At 46.0% G+C, this 17223-nt stretch overlaps 1 protein-coding gene across 3 annotated transcripts in view; it reads right to left on the bottom strand.

Annotated features, from left to right (window-relative positions):
* Positions 1–17223, bottom strand: part of LOC124041120 (calcium-activated potassium channel subunit alpha-1-like) — a 342355-nt gene that overhangs the window by 141873 nt on the left and 183259 nt on the right. For all 3 annotated transcript variants that reach the window (XM_046358328.1, XM_046358326.1, XM_046358327.1), the window contains exon 4: positions 1312–1405. In XM_046358328.1, the coding sequence (XP_046214284.1) occupies positions 1312–1405 (94 nt within the window). The remainder of the gene's footprint in view (positions 1–1311; positions 1406–17223) is intronic.

Genomic DNA, 17223 nt, shown 5'->3' with positions numbered 1-17223 from the left:
TACTGTATTATGTTGATGCAGTTATTGTGTATTACAGGGGAAGGCAACTAGAATCAGCCGCAGGATGATTTTTGTCGGAGCAGATCGTCGGGGGAAGGGAACATAATTATAATAATTTGTACTATGCAAATTGACCACAACTAAGCTCAAAAAGAGATTGTATTTCAACAATTTCATACCTGGATTACTGAACATTGAGACACGATCACATGCATCTTTTTAAAAATGTATTTGTGAGAATACTTGGAAACGGATTACCTCAATAAATAAATAAATTCCGGTTGATTTCGGTCTTTTTTGACCAAAAACAAAACTCAACAAACAAATGTTGTCGTTTATTTGTACTAAAAACTGATGTATTGGAAGACTTCTCATTGGCTGCTATGAACTGAAGGGAGACATAGAAGTAACAATTCATGGGGGTAACACATTCCTTAAAATCCATGTCGCAGGTTAAATGTGTTGCTTCTATTTCTCATTCAGTTCATAGCAGGCTGTAGGTACAATGACTTACGACGCCATCATAATGTATTTTAACAGTTATCAGGAGCATTTATGGCCACTTTACAATGTGCTATTATCTCATAAAGATCATCGCTGAATGGAAAACAGAGGTGTTAAACTTAAATCTAATTATTTTATTTTATAGAGTTCAAGTATAGTTCTTATTGTATTATTTGAACCTTGAGCATATAGCAACATAATACATGCATTTCATATACTGTATCTAAGTATAAGATGTACAGTGCATTCAGGCCTTCTGCTCAGGATTCAAACCTGTCACCTATTTTTGTTCTTATGTTCTTATGTTGGTAACCCATTGTATAAAAGTGATACTCCCCTTGAAGCCGGTGTTTGGAGGATATATTGGTACGGTTTGCCGGCACTTGACTTCGTCTCGGGCCTAACAACACATGTGCCAATATATCCTCCAAACACCGGCTTCTAGGGCCTTATCACTTAAGTAACTTGTGGAATAGAAACCGTCTCGAACGTGGTTTTAACCCATCAGCATTCAGGACCCACATGTTGTATAAAACATGTTAACCCTCAGGCGAGGGCTGTTTCTAGATCACTTTCCTGACATCCTTCCCTGACATACAGCATGATGTTTGTGAATAGTCAGTGTTGTGATTCATGTGGAGTTGTGGCTGAATAAGCAGCTTAGCACTTTATTCATTCATCGAGGGTTTCAGGCAGGCTTTTTCTCCAATGGCTTTGGGCACCAAGTCAGTACTATGTCAATACAGCTCCCACCATTAGAGAGATGGGTGTGTGTGCACGTGGCGTTTATAGGGCTTTAGTACTTACCCGCAAGCCAAAGTAGAGGAGGAAGAAGACATTGAAGAACATGTCGATCTGTAACGTGAAATCTTTGTAGAAATTCTGACAGGATTCTATGGGACTGTAAAAAAGACAAAAAGAAGAAAAGGTCACATAAATATTCATACTCTATTACAATATTATAAACTGGGTGGGTCGAGCCCTGAATGTTGACTGGCTGACAGCCGTGGTATATCAGACCGATTCCACGGCTATGACGAAACATTTATTTTTACTGTTCTAATTACCTTGGTAACCAGTTTATAATAGCAATAAGGCCCCTCGGGGGTTTGTGGTATACGAGCTAATATACCACAGCTAAGGGCTGTGTCCAGGCACTGCGTGATGCGTCGTGCATTAGAATAGCCCTTAGTCATGGTATATTGGCCATATACCACACCCCCCTTGTCTTATTGTTAAATATATGTCACAGTCTGGGGTACCACACGTAGCCAGGGGATTTCAGAAGATGCAAACAGAACAAACCTACACACTACTGTGTAGTCCTAAGTATAGCCTAGTAAACCAGTCTTTATGTTTGCCTTATGATTAACCAGTAAGTAAGTAAGCAATACTAACCAACATGCCACTCCATAAATGGTACAATTGAGTTTTTGCATGGAAAATAAGACATCCAAATTCACCACAGTGGTTGTGAGCAACAGACATGAATATTCAATATGTGAGTTGGTTGCCTAATGGCATTTATAGGCTCATTCAGACAGTCAACAGTGAAGGACAGCATGTCCTCACAGCAAAACGAATGGCTAGTGTATTGAGAAGCCCAGTGGGAGCAAGAGAATGTGGGTTTGAATGGTTCCCAGGGGTAGAAGACTAAGAGAGAGAGAGGGGTTTGATCATCATCGTCTACTTAACATTAAAACATCTTAATGGGGGGGGGTTGTGTGAATAATTATTATGACATGGGAACAAAGACTGCTGTTTTGATGGCTAGGTGATTTATGAGTAAGTTAAGTATGTCTTAGCAGAGCAGTCTTTAACATGGCATGAATCTTGGCCTGTGGCCAAACAGATTTAAATGTGTTAATATGGATAAAGAGTTAGAACAGCCCCTAAATGATTTAATTGAGTTAAAAGCTGTTTTTTTCTCTGAGATGGCCACCCAGTCAGTGGACAGAGGTTAATAGGGTTGGACCACTCAGTAGAATTGCCATTGATCCGGTCTGAATACACAATTATTTACACACTACTAATGTCCAATCTTCTATAAAACTAACAGTGATGTGAAAACAAACTCAACTATGAATCGCACAGCGAATCCATACATATATTGTGCTGAGTTGATCAACTTAAATTTACATTTGGTCCATATGGGTTTGGTGGTGTATGGTCTTGTAAGCCCCCTGAATGGACTGGACTCAGGAAATAGATTACATTTAATCAGAGATTAAAAGCACAGAACATCCTTCTAATTGCCCCTAATGCTACAAGTGAAATATTTTGGCTGCTTACGCTACTCCCCTCCTCTTCATCATCATCACTAGCAACCCAGGCAGATGCTTCGTTCTATAGTGCACACAAAGTGAAAACAACATTTGGCCATGTGGCAGGCAAATTCCAGAAAGTGTGCCCTCATTCCGGCTAAACACTGACCCGCCTGTCAAGGCTTTTCAATAACACAGGAAGTGCTTAAGAACAGACCCCTTGATTGGCTATTTGAAAATAGCTAGTCAGCATTGAGCTAAACTGAGTGAGCTCAGCTGTGAATGCTCCTGGCGCACCCAAAAAAAGTGGGAAGCCAGTTTGGATTTGGCTTCACACCAATCACATCACACTGGAAGCCAACCATAAATGTATACATTGTGCCCCTGGCCTGAGAGGATTGAAGTTCAACATGTAGCTACGTATAGCTGGCCTGGCACATCGTTGCCCATGAAAGGAAGTTAGGCCAGTGAGCAAGAATTTTAGCCAGGTAGCCTAGGACAACAAAAACTAAAAAGCGTGTACTGTATGACAAGTCATAGACTGTTTAGGCAACATGAAAGAGGACGGCATTGGTATTTCTCTATAAGTAGGGTGAGACAACATGTCTTTTCTACTTGCACACACACAGAAATCAGTACCAGGGCCAGCCACATCATATTTAGCTTATGATGATTGGACTAAATCGTTTTTTGTATCTTTTAGTTGTCACTGTATTAGACTAAGCATAGGTGATTAGATAATGTTGAAGTTGAAATGGTGCTGGAATAGTGGAGGCAGCAACTGTTTTCTTTGCAACTTGAAGTAACTCTAAATCAATAGTTGTTTAGTTAAAATGTTGGAAACATTAACTTGCTTGACCATGCTATAATTGTTTGTTACATGCAATATGTTTTGTGGACTTCACCGGACAGATGTTGCTCTCTGATTTTGTGATGAAACAAAGGTGTGATTGAATTTATTCTGCCACTGTGTCTTCTTGTTGTCTTGGCATTAGGCCTATATATCACGGTGGCAAGGCATATGAACTAACAGGTTATATGCCAAACAAAGCAATTCAAATTGTACTAGTCACATACGTCAAATACAACAGGGAAATGTTTGCTTACGAGCCCCTAACCAACAATGAAGGTTAAAATGTTCAAACGTTCATAGATGACCAGCAGGGTCAAATAATAATAATCACAGTGGTTGTAGAGGGTGCAACAGGTCGGCACCTCAGGTGTAAATTGTCAGTTGGCTTTTCATAGCCGATCATTCAGAGTTAAAGACAGCAGGTGCGGTAGAGAGAGAGAGTTGAAAACAGCAGGACTGGGACAAGGTAGCATGTCCGGTGAAAAGGTCAGGGTTCCATAGCCGCAGGCAGAGCAGTTGAGGTGGGAAAGGCTAGTGTGGAGTGCAATAGAGATTGCATCATCTGTGGATCTGTTGGGGTGGTATGCAAATTGGAGATGGTCTTTCTGGGACAATGGTGTTGATGTGAGCCATGACCAGCCTTTCAAAGCACTTCATGGCTACAGACGTGAGTGCTACGGGTCGGTAATCATTTCAGCAGGTTACCTTAGTGTTCTTGGGCACAGGCACTATGGTGGTCTGCTTAAAAGATGTTGGTATTACAGACTCGGACAGGGAGAGGTTGAAAATGTCAGTGAAGGCAGTTGGTAAGCGCATGCTCGCAACACGCATCCTGGTATACCGTCTGGCCCTGCAGCCTTGTGAATGTTGACCTGTTTAAACGTCTTACTCACATTGGCTGCGGAGAGAGTGATCACACAGTCTTTCATAACAGCTGGGGGTCTCACGCATGGTTCAGTGTTATTTGCCTTGAAGTGAGTATAGAAGGTATTTAGCTCGTCTGGTAGGCTCGTGTCATTGGGCAGCACTCGGCTGTGCTTCCTTTTGTAGGCTGTAATTGTTTGCAAACTATGCCACATCCGACGAGTGTCAAAGCCAGTGTAGTACGATTTGATCTTAGTCCTGTATTGACACTTTGCCTGTTTGATGGTTCATCGGAGGGCATAGCGACATTTCTTATAAGCTTCCGGGTTAGAGTCCCACTCCTTGAAAGCGGCAGCTCTCCCCTTAAGCTCAGTGCGGATGTTGCCTGTAATCCATGGTTTCTGGTTGGGGTATGTACGTACGATCACTGTGGAGACAATGTCATCGATGCACTTTTTTATGAAGCCAATGACAGATGTGGTCTACTCCTCAATGCCATCGGAGGGATCCCGGAACATATTCCAGTCTGTGCGAGCAAAACAATCCTGTAGTTTAGCATCTGCTTCCTCTGACCACTTTTTTATTGATCTAGTCACTGGTGCTTCCTGCTTTAATTTATGCTTGTAAGCAGGAATCAGGAAGTTTTTTTTCTCTGTTTGCACAATTAACATGCTGACAGAAATTTGTTAAAAAAGGATTTAAGTTTCCCTGCATTGAAGTCCCCGGCTACGAGGAGCATCGCCTCTGGGTGAGCGTTTTCTTGTTTGCTTATGGCGGAATACAACTCATTCAATGCTGTCTTAGTGCCAGCCTCTGACTGTGGTGATATGTAAAACAGCTACGAAAAATACAGATGAGAACTCTCTAGGTAGATAGTGTGGTCTACGGCATGAGATACTCTACCTCAGGCGAGCAATAGTTCGAGACTTCCTTAGATATCATAGTCCGCCACCCCTTGTCTTACCAAACACCGCTGTTCTATCCTGGCAATACAGCGTATAACCAACCAGCTGTATGTTGATATTGTCATCGTTCAGCCACGACTCCGTGAAGCATAAGATATTACAGTTTTGAATGTCCTGTTGGTAATTTAATCTTACAAGTAGGTCATCAATTTTATTCTCCAAAGATTGCACATTTGCTAGCAGAATGGAAGGTAGTGGGGGTTTATTAGATCGCCTATGAATTCTCAAAAGGTACAATCAGTTGGGGGACACGTAAATGTCTGCCTTATTCTCTGGCACCATTTTTATAACACATAGGTTTAAAAATGGATTTTTCTGTTCTAGCTCGATTCCCCCTGTGATTTAACCTACACACCACTACTGGAAGAAACATTTTTTAAATGGTCGGGGTTAAGCCATAATTTCGACTTTGTGGCTGTGTTAACTAGTGAGGAGCCTGTTTTATAGAGGATCTAGAAATAGATGTAAATACAGGCCTGGCTGACACACCAAGTTACTGTACAAAGACAGAGTCAGCATTAACACCACCACCACCCCTCCCTCCCCATCCCTGTATAAACTGGCTAGGCATAGTAGCTCCAGATTTACAGCTTAACCAACCAAACAATGAGATGGCAATTTCAGCATCTGAAATTGAAAGATATGATTGTGAGACAGAATTACTGCGGTACCAAAATAAACCACTCTGCATCCAAATAAAATCATAAAAAAAATAACCGGACTGATTAAATATAATTTATACATCACTGACAGACTCCTGAAGACCCTTGTGTGCATGTGTGTACTGACGGTTGGGAAAAATAGACTTATTACACCTGCAGCCTATACCATAAACCTGAGAGAGAGAGAGAGAGAGAGAGAGAGAGAGAGAGAGAGAGAGAGAGAGAGAGAGAGAGAGAGAGAGAGAGAGAGAGAGAGAGAGAGAGAGAGAGAGAGAGAGAGACAGAGAGAGAGACAGAGAGAGAGAGACAGAGAGATAGAGAGACAGAGAGATAGAGAGACAGAGAGAGAGACAGAGAGAGAGAGACAGAGAGAGTTTGTTGTTTTTCACTTTATATATGCACTTTGTATGTTGTCTACCTCACTTGCTTTGGCAATGTTAACACATGTTTCCCATGCCAATAAAGCCCTTGAATTGAATTGAATTGAGAGAGACAGAGAGACAGAGAGAGAGAGAGAGAGAGAGAGAGAGAGAGAGAGAGAGAGAGAGAGACAGAGAGAGAGAGAGAGACAGAGAGACAGAGAGAGACAGAGAGAGAGAGAGAGACAGAGACAGAGAGAGAGAGAGAGAGAGAGAGAGAGAGAGAGAGAGAGAGAGAGAGAGAGAGAGAGAGAGAGAGAGAGTTTGTTGTTTTTCACTTTATATATGCACTTTGTATGTTGAGAGAGCTTTGGCAATGTTAACACATGTTTCCCATGCCAATAAAGCCCTTGAATTGAATTGAGAGAGAGAGAGAGAGACAGAGAGAGAGAGAGAGAGAGAGAGAGAGAGAGAGAGAGAGACAGAGAGAGAGAGAGAGAGAGAGAGAGAGAGAGACAGAGACAGAGAGAGAGAGAGAGAGAGAGAGAGAGAGAGAGAGAGAGAGAGAGAGACAGAGACAGAGACAGAGACAGACAGACAGCTCCCATGGGCGTTGGGGACAATTTGTCTTATATAGCACACAGCACCGGGCTGCTTCTAGGCCAGGTGGAAATTGCCTGAGATGTGGGTGCCTTCAGAAATTAACTCTGGTCTGCTTGTGTTTCAGTTGGAGGGTAGTTAGTTGGAGAGAGAGAGTATGGACTTTACAGTAGGTGGCTCCAGTTTTTGGTAGAAAAGCTGTAAGTCCAGAGGACATTCTGCAATGAGAGACACACACACACACACACACAGACACACACACACACACACACACACACACACACACAGACACACAGAGACACAGAGAGAGAGACAGACACAGAGACAGAGACAGACAGACAGCTCCCATGGGCGTTGGGGACAATTTGTCTTATATAGCACACAGCACCGGGCTGCTTCAAGGCCAGGTGGAAATTGCCTGAGATGTGGGTGCCTTCGGAAATTAACTCTGGTCTGCTTGTGTTTCAGTTGGAGGGTAGTTAGTTGGAGAGAGAGAGTATGGACTTTACACAAGGTGGCTCCAGTTTTTGGTCAGAAAACTGTAAGTCCAGAGGACATTCTGCAATGTCACACACACACACACACACACACACACACACACACACACACACACACACACACACACACACACACACACACACACACACACACACACACACACACACACACACACACACACACACACGCACACAAGCACACACAAACTCTCTCACACACACATGCAAACACACACTTGCACATACACTCACACACTCACACTCACATGCTCACTACCACACACACTGCAAATAAACACACTCACACACAAACTCACTCACTCACTCACATCACTCACTCACACGCTCACTCACGCTCACACACGCTCAACCACTCACGCACGCACGCTCCCTCCCTCACACTCTCACTCACTCACACTCACAATCTCATACACACACACAAACTCTCTCACATACACTCGTTCTCACTCACTCTTTCTCACACACACACATGCTCACTCACATCTCAAACACTCTCGCACACGCTCATCTCTTACTCACAAACGCTCACTCACTCTCACACACACACACACACACACACGCTAACTCACACATTCACTCGCTCTCACACACACTCGCTCTCACACACTATCACACACACACGCTCACATACACTCACACACACACACATTCACTACACACACTCACACACACACACACACACAGCACACTCACAAACTCATTCACTGTCACACACACATGCACTCACACACACACACGCTCACATACACTCACACACGCTCTCACACTCACATGCTCACTCACTCTCTCACACACACTCACTCACTCACTCACTCACAAACACACACACACATTCTCACTCACACGCTCACACACGCTCACTCACTCACTCTCACATCACTCACTCACTCACTCTCACACACGCTCGCTCACTCACGCTCACACACACTCACACACACTCACACTCTCACCCACTCTCACACACGCTCACTCACTCTCACTCACTCACTCACTCACTCACTCACACACTCACTCACTCACACACTCGCTCTCACATACACTCGTTCTCACACACACTCTTTCTCACACACACACATGCTCACTCACACACGCTCGCTCAAACACTCTCGCACACGCTCACTCACGCTTGCTTACTCTCACAAACGCTCACTCACTCTCACACACACACACACGCTCACTCACTCTCACACACGCTAACTCACACATTCACTCGCTCTCACACACACTCGCTCTCACACACTATCACTCACACACACGCTCACATACACTCACACACGCTCACTCACACATTCACTAGCTCTCACACACACTCACTCTCACACACACACACACACGCTCACGCTCACTCTCACACACGCTCACTCATTCACTGTCACACACACACTCACTCACACACACACACTCACACACACGCTCACTCTCCACCATGCTCACTCACTCTCACACACGCTCACTCACTCACTCTCACACACACTCAAGCTCACACACACACACTCCCTCAGACACACTCACTCACTCACACGCTCACTCATTCACTCACTCTCACACACACTCACTCTCACACACGCTCGCTCTCACACACGCTCACCCACTCTTACACACGCTCACCTACTCTCACACACGCTCACTCTCACACACACTCACTCACTCTCACACACACTCACTCACACACACTCACTCTCACACGTGCACACTCACTCACTAACTCTCACACGTGCACAGGCTCACTCACACTCACTCACACTCACTCACACACACACTCTCACACATGCACATTCACCCTCACACTCACTCACGCTCACAGAATCACTCATGCTCACAGGATCACTCAAGCTCACACGCTCGCTCACTCACTCACGATCACATGCTAACTCACACTCACTCACATGCTAACTCACACAACCTCCCTCTCTCCCTCTCACACACTCACTCTCTCACGCTCACTTGCTCTCTCACACTCATTCGCTCACACGCACACACTCACTCACAAGTGCACAGTCATTCACTCTCACACGTGCACACTCACTCTCACACGTGTACACTCACTCTCACACGCGTAAACTCACTCATTCGCACACGTGCACACGCACACACTCACTCACACACGCGCACACTCACTCTCACAAGCGCATACTCACTCTCACAAGCGCACACTCACTCTCACAAGCGCACACTCACTCTCACAAGCGCACACTCACTCTCACAAGCGCACAGTCACTTTCACAAGCGCACACTCACTCTCACACGCGCACACTCACTCTCACACGCTCTCGTTCACACGCATGCTCTCTCTCTCACACGCATGCTCCCTCACTCACACGCACGCTCGCTCTCACACGCGCAAGCTCACTCGCTCTCACTCGCACATGCTCCCTCGCTCTCACACGCGCACACTCACTCACACGCGCACACTCACACATGCACACTGTGGTGGTAATAGAACAGAGTGTGGTGTCCCTGCGGCTGCAGAGTGGAGGTCTATTTCAGGACAGAAATGTTTCCTCACGTTAACCTCCTCTGACTAGACATTAGGCCTGAAGAAGTCCACAGAGGTAGAAACAAGCCTACAGGGGAGGAACAGGGGACAGATGAACACTAAAAATACCCCAGTAACACCTTCCTTCAGTCAGCACAGCAGATCCCAGTCCCGTGTGTGTGTGTTAGCCTTCTGCCGACCTTGGCTGTCTCCTCCAGGCACAGCAAGGTTGCTCTCTCACAGAGAGAAAACAATCACAACAACAGACTCCATGGTTTACTACTGGTTTAATGGTTTACTACTGCTTTACTACTGGTTCAATGGTTTACTACTGCTTTACTACTGGTTTAATGGTTTACTACTGCTTTACTACTGGTTCAATGGTTTACTACTGCTTTACTACTGGTTTACTACTGGTTTACTACTGGTTTAATGGTTTACTACTGCTTTACTACTGGTTCAATGGTTTACTACTGCTTTACTACTGGTTTACTACTGGTTTACCACTGGTTTAATGGTTTACTACTGCTTTACTACTGGTTCAATGGTTTACTACTGCTTTACTACTGGTTCAATGGTTTACTACTGCTTTACTGCTGGTTCAATGGTTTACTACTGCTTTACTACTGGTTCAATGGTTTACTACTGCTTTACTACTGGTTTAGTACTGATTTACTACTGGTTTAATGGTTTACTACTGGTTTACTACTGGTTTAGTACTGATTTACTACTGGTTTAATGGTTTACTACTGGTTTAGTACTGATTTACTACTGGTTTAATGGTTTACTACTGGTTTAGTACTGATTTACTACCGGTTTAATGGTTTACTACTGGTTTAGTACTGATTTACTACTGGTTTAATGGTTTACTGCTGGTTTAGGATTGATGTACTACTGGTTTAATGGTTTACTACTGGTTTATTGGTTTACTACTGGTTTAGTATTGATTTACTACTCGTTTCATGGTTTACTACTGGTTTATTGGTTTACTACTGGTTTAGTATTGATTTACTACTGGATTCATGGGGTTGCTTTGCTGCAGGAGGGACTGGTGCACTTCACAAAATAGATAGCAGCATGAGGTTTGAAAATTATGTGGATATATTGAAGCAACATTTCAAGACTTCAGTCTGGAAGTTAAAGCTTGATTGTGAATCGGTCTTCCAAATGGACAATGAACCCGAATCACACTTCCAAAGTTGTGGCAAAATGGCTTAAGGACAACAAAGTCAAGGTATTGGAGTGGTCTACAATTCTTGGCTGATTTCTTTTGATTTTCCCATGATGTCAAGCAAAGACACAGTGAGTTTGAAAGTAGGCCTTGAAATAAATCCACAGGTACACCTCCAATTGATTCAAATGATGTCAATTCGCCTGTCAGAAGCTTCTATGCCATGACATCATTTTCTGGAATTTTCCAAGCTGTTTCAAGGCACAGTCAACTTAGTGTATATAAACTACTGACCCACAGGAATTGTGGTACAGTGAATTATAAGTGAAATAATCTTTCTGTAAACAATTGTTGAAAAATGACTTGTGTCATGCAGAAAGTAGATGTCCTAACCGACTTGCCAGAACTATAGTTTGTTGACAAGAAATTAGTGGAGTGGTGGAAAAACTGTTTTAATGACTTCAACAGTGTATGTAAACTTCCGACTTCAACTGTATTACCTCAATTTCCTCGACTAACCGGTGCCAACGCACAGTCCCTGTACCCCCCGTACATAGCCTCCACATTGACTCTGTCCCTGTACTCCCTATACGTAGCCTCCACATTGACTCTGTCCCAGTACACCCTGTACATAGCCTCCACATTGACTCTGTCCCAGTACACCCTGTACATAGTCTCCACATTGACTCTGACCCAGTAACCCCTGTACATAGCCTCCACATTGACTCTGACCGAGTACCCCCTGTACATAGCCTCCACATTGACTCTGTACCAGTACACCCTGTACATAGCCTCCACATTGACTCTGTCCCAGTACTCCCTGTACGTAGCCTCCACATTGACTCTGTCCCAGTACACCCTGTACATAGCCTCCACATTGACTCTGACCCAGTACCCCCTGTACATAGCCTCCACATTGACTCTGACCGAGTACCCCCTGTACATAGCCTCCACATTGACTCTGTCCCAGTACACCCTGTACATAGCCTCCACATTGACTCTGTCCCAGTACACCCTGTACATAGCCTCCACATTGACTCTGACCCAGTACCCCCTGTACATAGCCTCCACATTGACTCTGACCGAGTACCCCCTGTACATAGCCTCCACATTGACTCTGTACCAGTACACCCTGTATATAGCCTCCACATTGACTCTGTCCCAGTACCCCCTGTATATAGCCTCCACATTGACTCTGTACCAGTACACCCTGTTACAGAAAAAACCCAGATAAAAATACAACCAGGATGTCACGCCTTGGTCATTGTATTTTGTGTTTTCGGTATATATTTGGTCAGGCCAGGGTGTGACATGGGGTTTTGTTGTTGTATTTCGTATTGGGGTTTTTGTATTATTGGGATTGTGAATGATTAGCGGTGTGTCTAGTTAGGCTTGGCTGCCTGAGGCGATTCTCAATCAGAGTCAGGTGATTCTCGTTGTCTCGGATTGGGAACCGTATTTAGGTAGCCTGAGTTTCACTTTGTATTTTGTGGGTGATTGTTCCTGTCTCTGTGTAGTGTTCACCAGATAGGCTGTAATAGTTTCACGTTCCGTTTGTTGTTTTCATCTTTCAGTTATTTCATGTACCGCATTTCATTCATTAAAGTCATGAGTAACCAACACGCTGCATTTCGGTCCGACTCTCTTCCTTCAACAGACGAACGCCGTTACAGAATCACCCACCACTCACGGACCGAGCAGCGAGTTAACAGGCAGCAGCGAAAGGAGGACGTTATGGACGGTAGAGGCATGGAGTATACGACGTGGGAAGAAATCGACAGGTGGGCGGCCGACCCAGAGAGAGTGCAGGTGCCCGTCTGGGATTCGCTGCAGCAATGCGAAGAGAGCTATAGGCGAATGGAGTGGAAAAGGAGAACACGGCGGCGCAGAGCGAAACCCTAAAGTCAACCAAAAAAATATATTGGGGGGGGGGGGGGGGGCTCAGGGAGAGTATGGCTGAGTCAGGAGATAGACCTGAGCCAACTCTCCTTGTTTATCGTGAGGAGCCAAGGAGGAGACCAGAACCAGAGCCGGTGTTAGAGGTGAGCGAAGCAGAGACTGTGAAGGAGTTAATGGGGAAAGTGGAGTGGAGAGTAATGAGGGACTTGCTAGCTTGGTGCTATAGATACGATATTCGTCCGACGGACCGTGTCGGGGATTTGATAGCACCTGAGTTAGCGCTCTATACTCAACCTGAGGTGCGTGTTAGTCGGCTGGTGAAGTTGGTGCCAGCCTCACGCACCAGGCCTCCTGTGCACATCACCAGCCTTGCATGTCCTGTGCCTACACTACTCTCAAGATCTCCAGTACGCCTTCACGGTCACGCCCATCCTGAGCCACCTTCACACTCCAGTCCTCCGGTGGCAGCTCCCAGCACCAGGCTTCCTGTGCGTGTCCTCGATCCTGTAGCACCAGTTCCAGCACCACGCACCAGGCCTCCAGTGCGCCTCGCCTGTTCAGGGCAGCCAGAGCCTGTCTCCTCTCCAGTCTGCCCAGCGTCTCCAGTCTGCCCAGCACCGCCAGTCTGCCCAGTGCCGCCAGTGCCACCAGTCTGCCCAGCGCCGCCAGTGCTCCCAGTCTGCCCAGCGCCGCCAGTGCTCCCAGTCTGCCCAGTGCTCCCAGTCTGCCCAGTGCCGCCAGTGCTCCCAGTCTGCCCAGTGCCGCCAGTCTGCCCAGCGCCGCCAGTGTTCCCAGTCTGCCCAGCGCCGCCAGTGCTCCCAGTCTGCCCAGCGCCGCCAGTGCTCCCAGTCTGCCCAGCGCCACCAGTGCTACCAGTCTGCCCAGCGTCGCCAGTCTGCCCAGCACCGCCAGTCTGCCCAGCGTCGCCAGTCTGCCCAGCGTCGCCAGTCTGCCCAGCGTCGCCAGTCTGCCCAGCGCCGCCAGTCTGCCCAGCGTCGCCAGTCTGCCAGGATCCGCCAGCAGTGCCAGTCAGCCAGGATCTGCCAGTCTGCAGAGAGCTGTCAGCCTGCATGGAGCAGTCAGAGCTGTCAGTCTGCATGAAGCAGCCAGAGCTATCAGTCTGTAAGAAGCAGCCAGAGCTGTCAGTCTGCATAGAGCAGCTAGATCCGCCAGTCAGCCATGATCTTCTAGATCTGCCAGACAACCAGTCTCTTCCAGATCTGCCAGACAACCAGTCTCTTCCAGATCTGCCAGTCAACCAGAATCTTCCAGATCTGCTAGTCAACCTGAATCTTCCAGTTCCGCCAGCCAGCCAGGATTTACCGGAGCCTACTACCTGCCTGAGCTTCATCTCAGTGCTGGGCTTCATCTCAGTACTGGGCTTCCTCTCAGTACTGGGCTTCCTCTCAGTACTGGGCTTCCCCTCTGTCCCGGGCTGCCCCTCAGTCCCGGGCTGCTTCTGTCCCGAGATGCCCCTCTGTCCCGAGCTGCCCCTCTGTCCCGAGCTGCCCCTCTGTCCCGAGCTGCCCCTATGTCCTGAGCTGCCCCTCTGTCCCGAGCTGCCCCTCTGTCCCGAGCTGCCCCTCTGTCCCGAGCTGCCCCTCAGTCCCGAGCTGCCCCTCAGTCACGAGCTGCCCCTCAGTCCAGTGGGGATCTGGGTGAAGACTATTAGGCCATGGTCGGCGGAGAGGGTGGATTATCCCAGGACGCGAAGGGGAGGAGTGGGGTCCACGTCCCGAGCCGGAGCCGCCACCATGGACAGACACCCACCCGGACCCTCCCTAAGGTTTTGAGGTGCGTCCGGGAGTCCGCACCTTAGGGGGGGGGGGGTTCTGTCACGCCTTGGTCATTGTATTTTGTGTTTTCGGTATATATTTGGTCAGGCCAGGGTGTGACATGGGGTTTTGTTGTTGTATTTCGTATTGGGGTTTTTGTATTATTGGGATTGTGAATGATTAGCGGTGTGTCTAGTTAGGCTTGGCTGCCTGAGGCGATTCTCAATCAGAGTCAGGTGATTCTCGTTGTCTCGGATTGGGAACCGTATTTAGGTAGCCTGAGTTTCACTTTGTATTTTGTGGGTGATTGTTCCTGTCTCTGTGTAGTGTTCACCAGATAGGCTGTAATAGTTTCACGTTCCGTTTGTTATTTTCGTCTTTCAGTTATTTCATGTACCGCATTTCATTCATTAAAGTCATGAGTAACCAACACGCTGCATTTCGGTCCGACTCTCTTCCTTTAACAGACGAACGCCGTTACACAGGAAGTGCCGCATTTTTTGAAACCGCCTCATGGCAATGACTCCTTATATGGCTGTGGAGGAGCTAGGAGTCAGCTTACTTTTTCCACGTTTTCCCCAAGGTGTCTGCAGCATTGTGACGTATTTGTAGGCATATCATTGGAAGATTGACCCTAAGAGACTACATTTACCAGGTGGTCGCTTGGTGTCCTCCGGTGCAATTATTGCGTAATCTCCAGCTGCAAGTACTTTTCCGTTTGCTACTGAGGAGAAACCCAACTGCCAAGAAGGATTTATCATCAAATATATATGTGAAAAACACCTTGAGGATGATTCTAAACAACGTTTGCCATGTTTCTGTCGATATTATGGAGTTAATATTTTTCTTAGCCAAAAGTGATGAACAAAACGGAGGGATTTCTCCTACACAAATAATATTTTTGGAAAAAATGAACATTTGGTATCTAACTGGGAGTCTCCTGAGTGAAAGCATCTGAAGTTCTTCAAAGGTAAATTATTTTATTTGAATGCTTTTCTTGTTTTTGTGAAAATGTTGCCTGCTGAATGCTAGGCTTAATGCTATGCTAGGCTATCAATACTCTTACACAAATGCTTGTGTAGCTTTGGTTGAAAAGCATATTTTGAAAATCTGAGATGACAGTGTTGTTAAAAAAAGGCTACGCTTGTGTTTCAATATATTTATTTCATTTAATTTAATTTGCAATTTTCATGAATAGGAAACGTTGCGTTATGGTAATGTGCTTGAGGCTATGATTACGCTCCCGGATACGGGATTGCTCGTCGCTGGAGGTTAAGGGCTTGTAAAGTAAGCATATCACTCACTGTAAGGTCTACACCTGTTGGTCAAGGGCTTGTAAGTAAGCATATCACTGTAAGGTCTACAGCTGTTTATTTGGCGCATGTGACAAATAAAATGTGATTTGACCTACAGAGATGGACCAGAACACCATGTTTTCCCATAGCTGGTTAATGGAACTAATGGCACCACCTACAGAGATGGACCAGAACACCATGTCTTCCCATAGCTGGTTAATGGAACTAATGGCACCACCTACAGGGATGGACCAGAACACCATGTCTTCCCATAGCTGGTTAATGGAACTAATGGCACCACCTACAGAGATGGACCAGAACACCATGTTTTCCCATAGCTGGTTAATGGAACTAATGGCACCACCTACAGAGATGGACCAGAACACCATGTCTTCCCATAGCTGGTTAATGGAACTAATGGCACCACCTACAGGGATGGACCAGAACACCATGTCTTCCCATAGCTGGTTAATGGAACTAATGGCACCACCTACAGAGATGGACCAGAACACCATGTCTTCCCATAGCTGGTTAATGGAACTAATGGCACCACCTACAGAGATGGACCAGAACACCATGTCTTCCCATAGCTGGATAATGGAACTAATGGCACCACCTACAGAGATGGACCAGAACACCATGTCTTCCCATAGCTGCATAATGGAACTAATGGCACCACCTACAGAGATGGACCAGAACACCATGTCTTCCCATAGCTGGTTAATGGAACTAATGGCACCACCTACAGAGATGGACCAGAACAGGTTAGTACTTCAATGAGTGATTTAGGCTAAGGCACCACAACTAAAATAAAAGTGATTCATCACCTGACAGGGCATTGGACAATTAAAAGCTTCTCTGGGAGTCTAAAAATAACATGTCCTTTTTTATTTATCCTAAATCCCCTCTGCAGAGACGTCCCTCACAGTCACACAACAACACACATGCACATCGCGCACGAACACACACACAATCACAGCACTAATATCGTCCTCTTTTGTTAAACAGACCGGGCCAT

This window comes from Oncorhynchus gorbuscha, linkage group LG08, assembly GCF_021184085.1.
Source record: "Oncorhynchus gorbuscha isolate QuinsamMale2020 ecotype Even-year linkage group LG08, OgorEven_v1.0, whole genome shotgun sequence".
NCBI lineage: Eukaryota > Metazoa > Chordata > Actinopteri > Salmoniformes > Salmonidae > Oncorhynchus > Oncorhynchus gorbuscha.
Note: the sequence above shows the minus strand (reverse complement) of the source record. Positions and strands in the feature narration are given on the sequence as shown.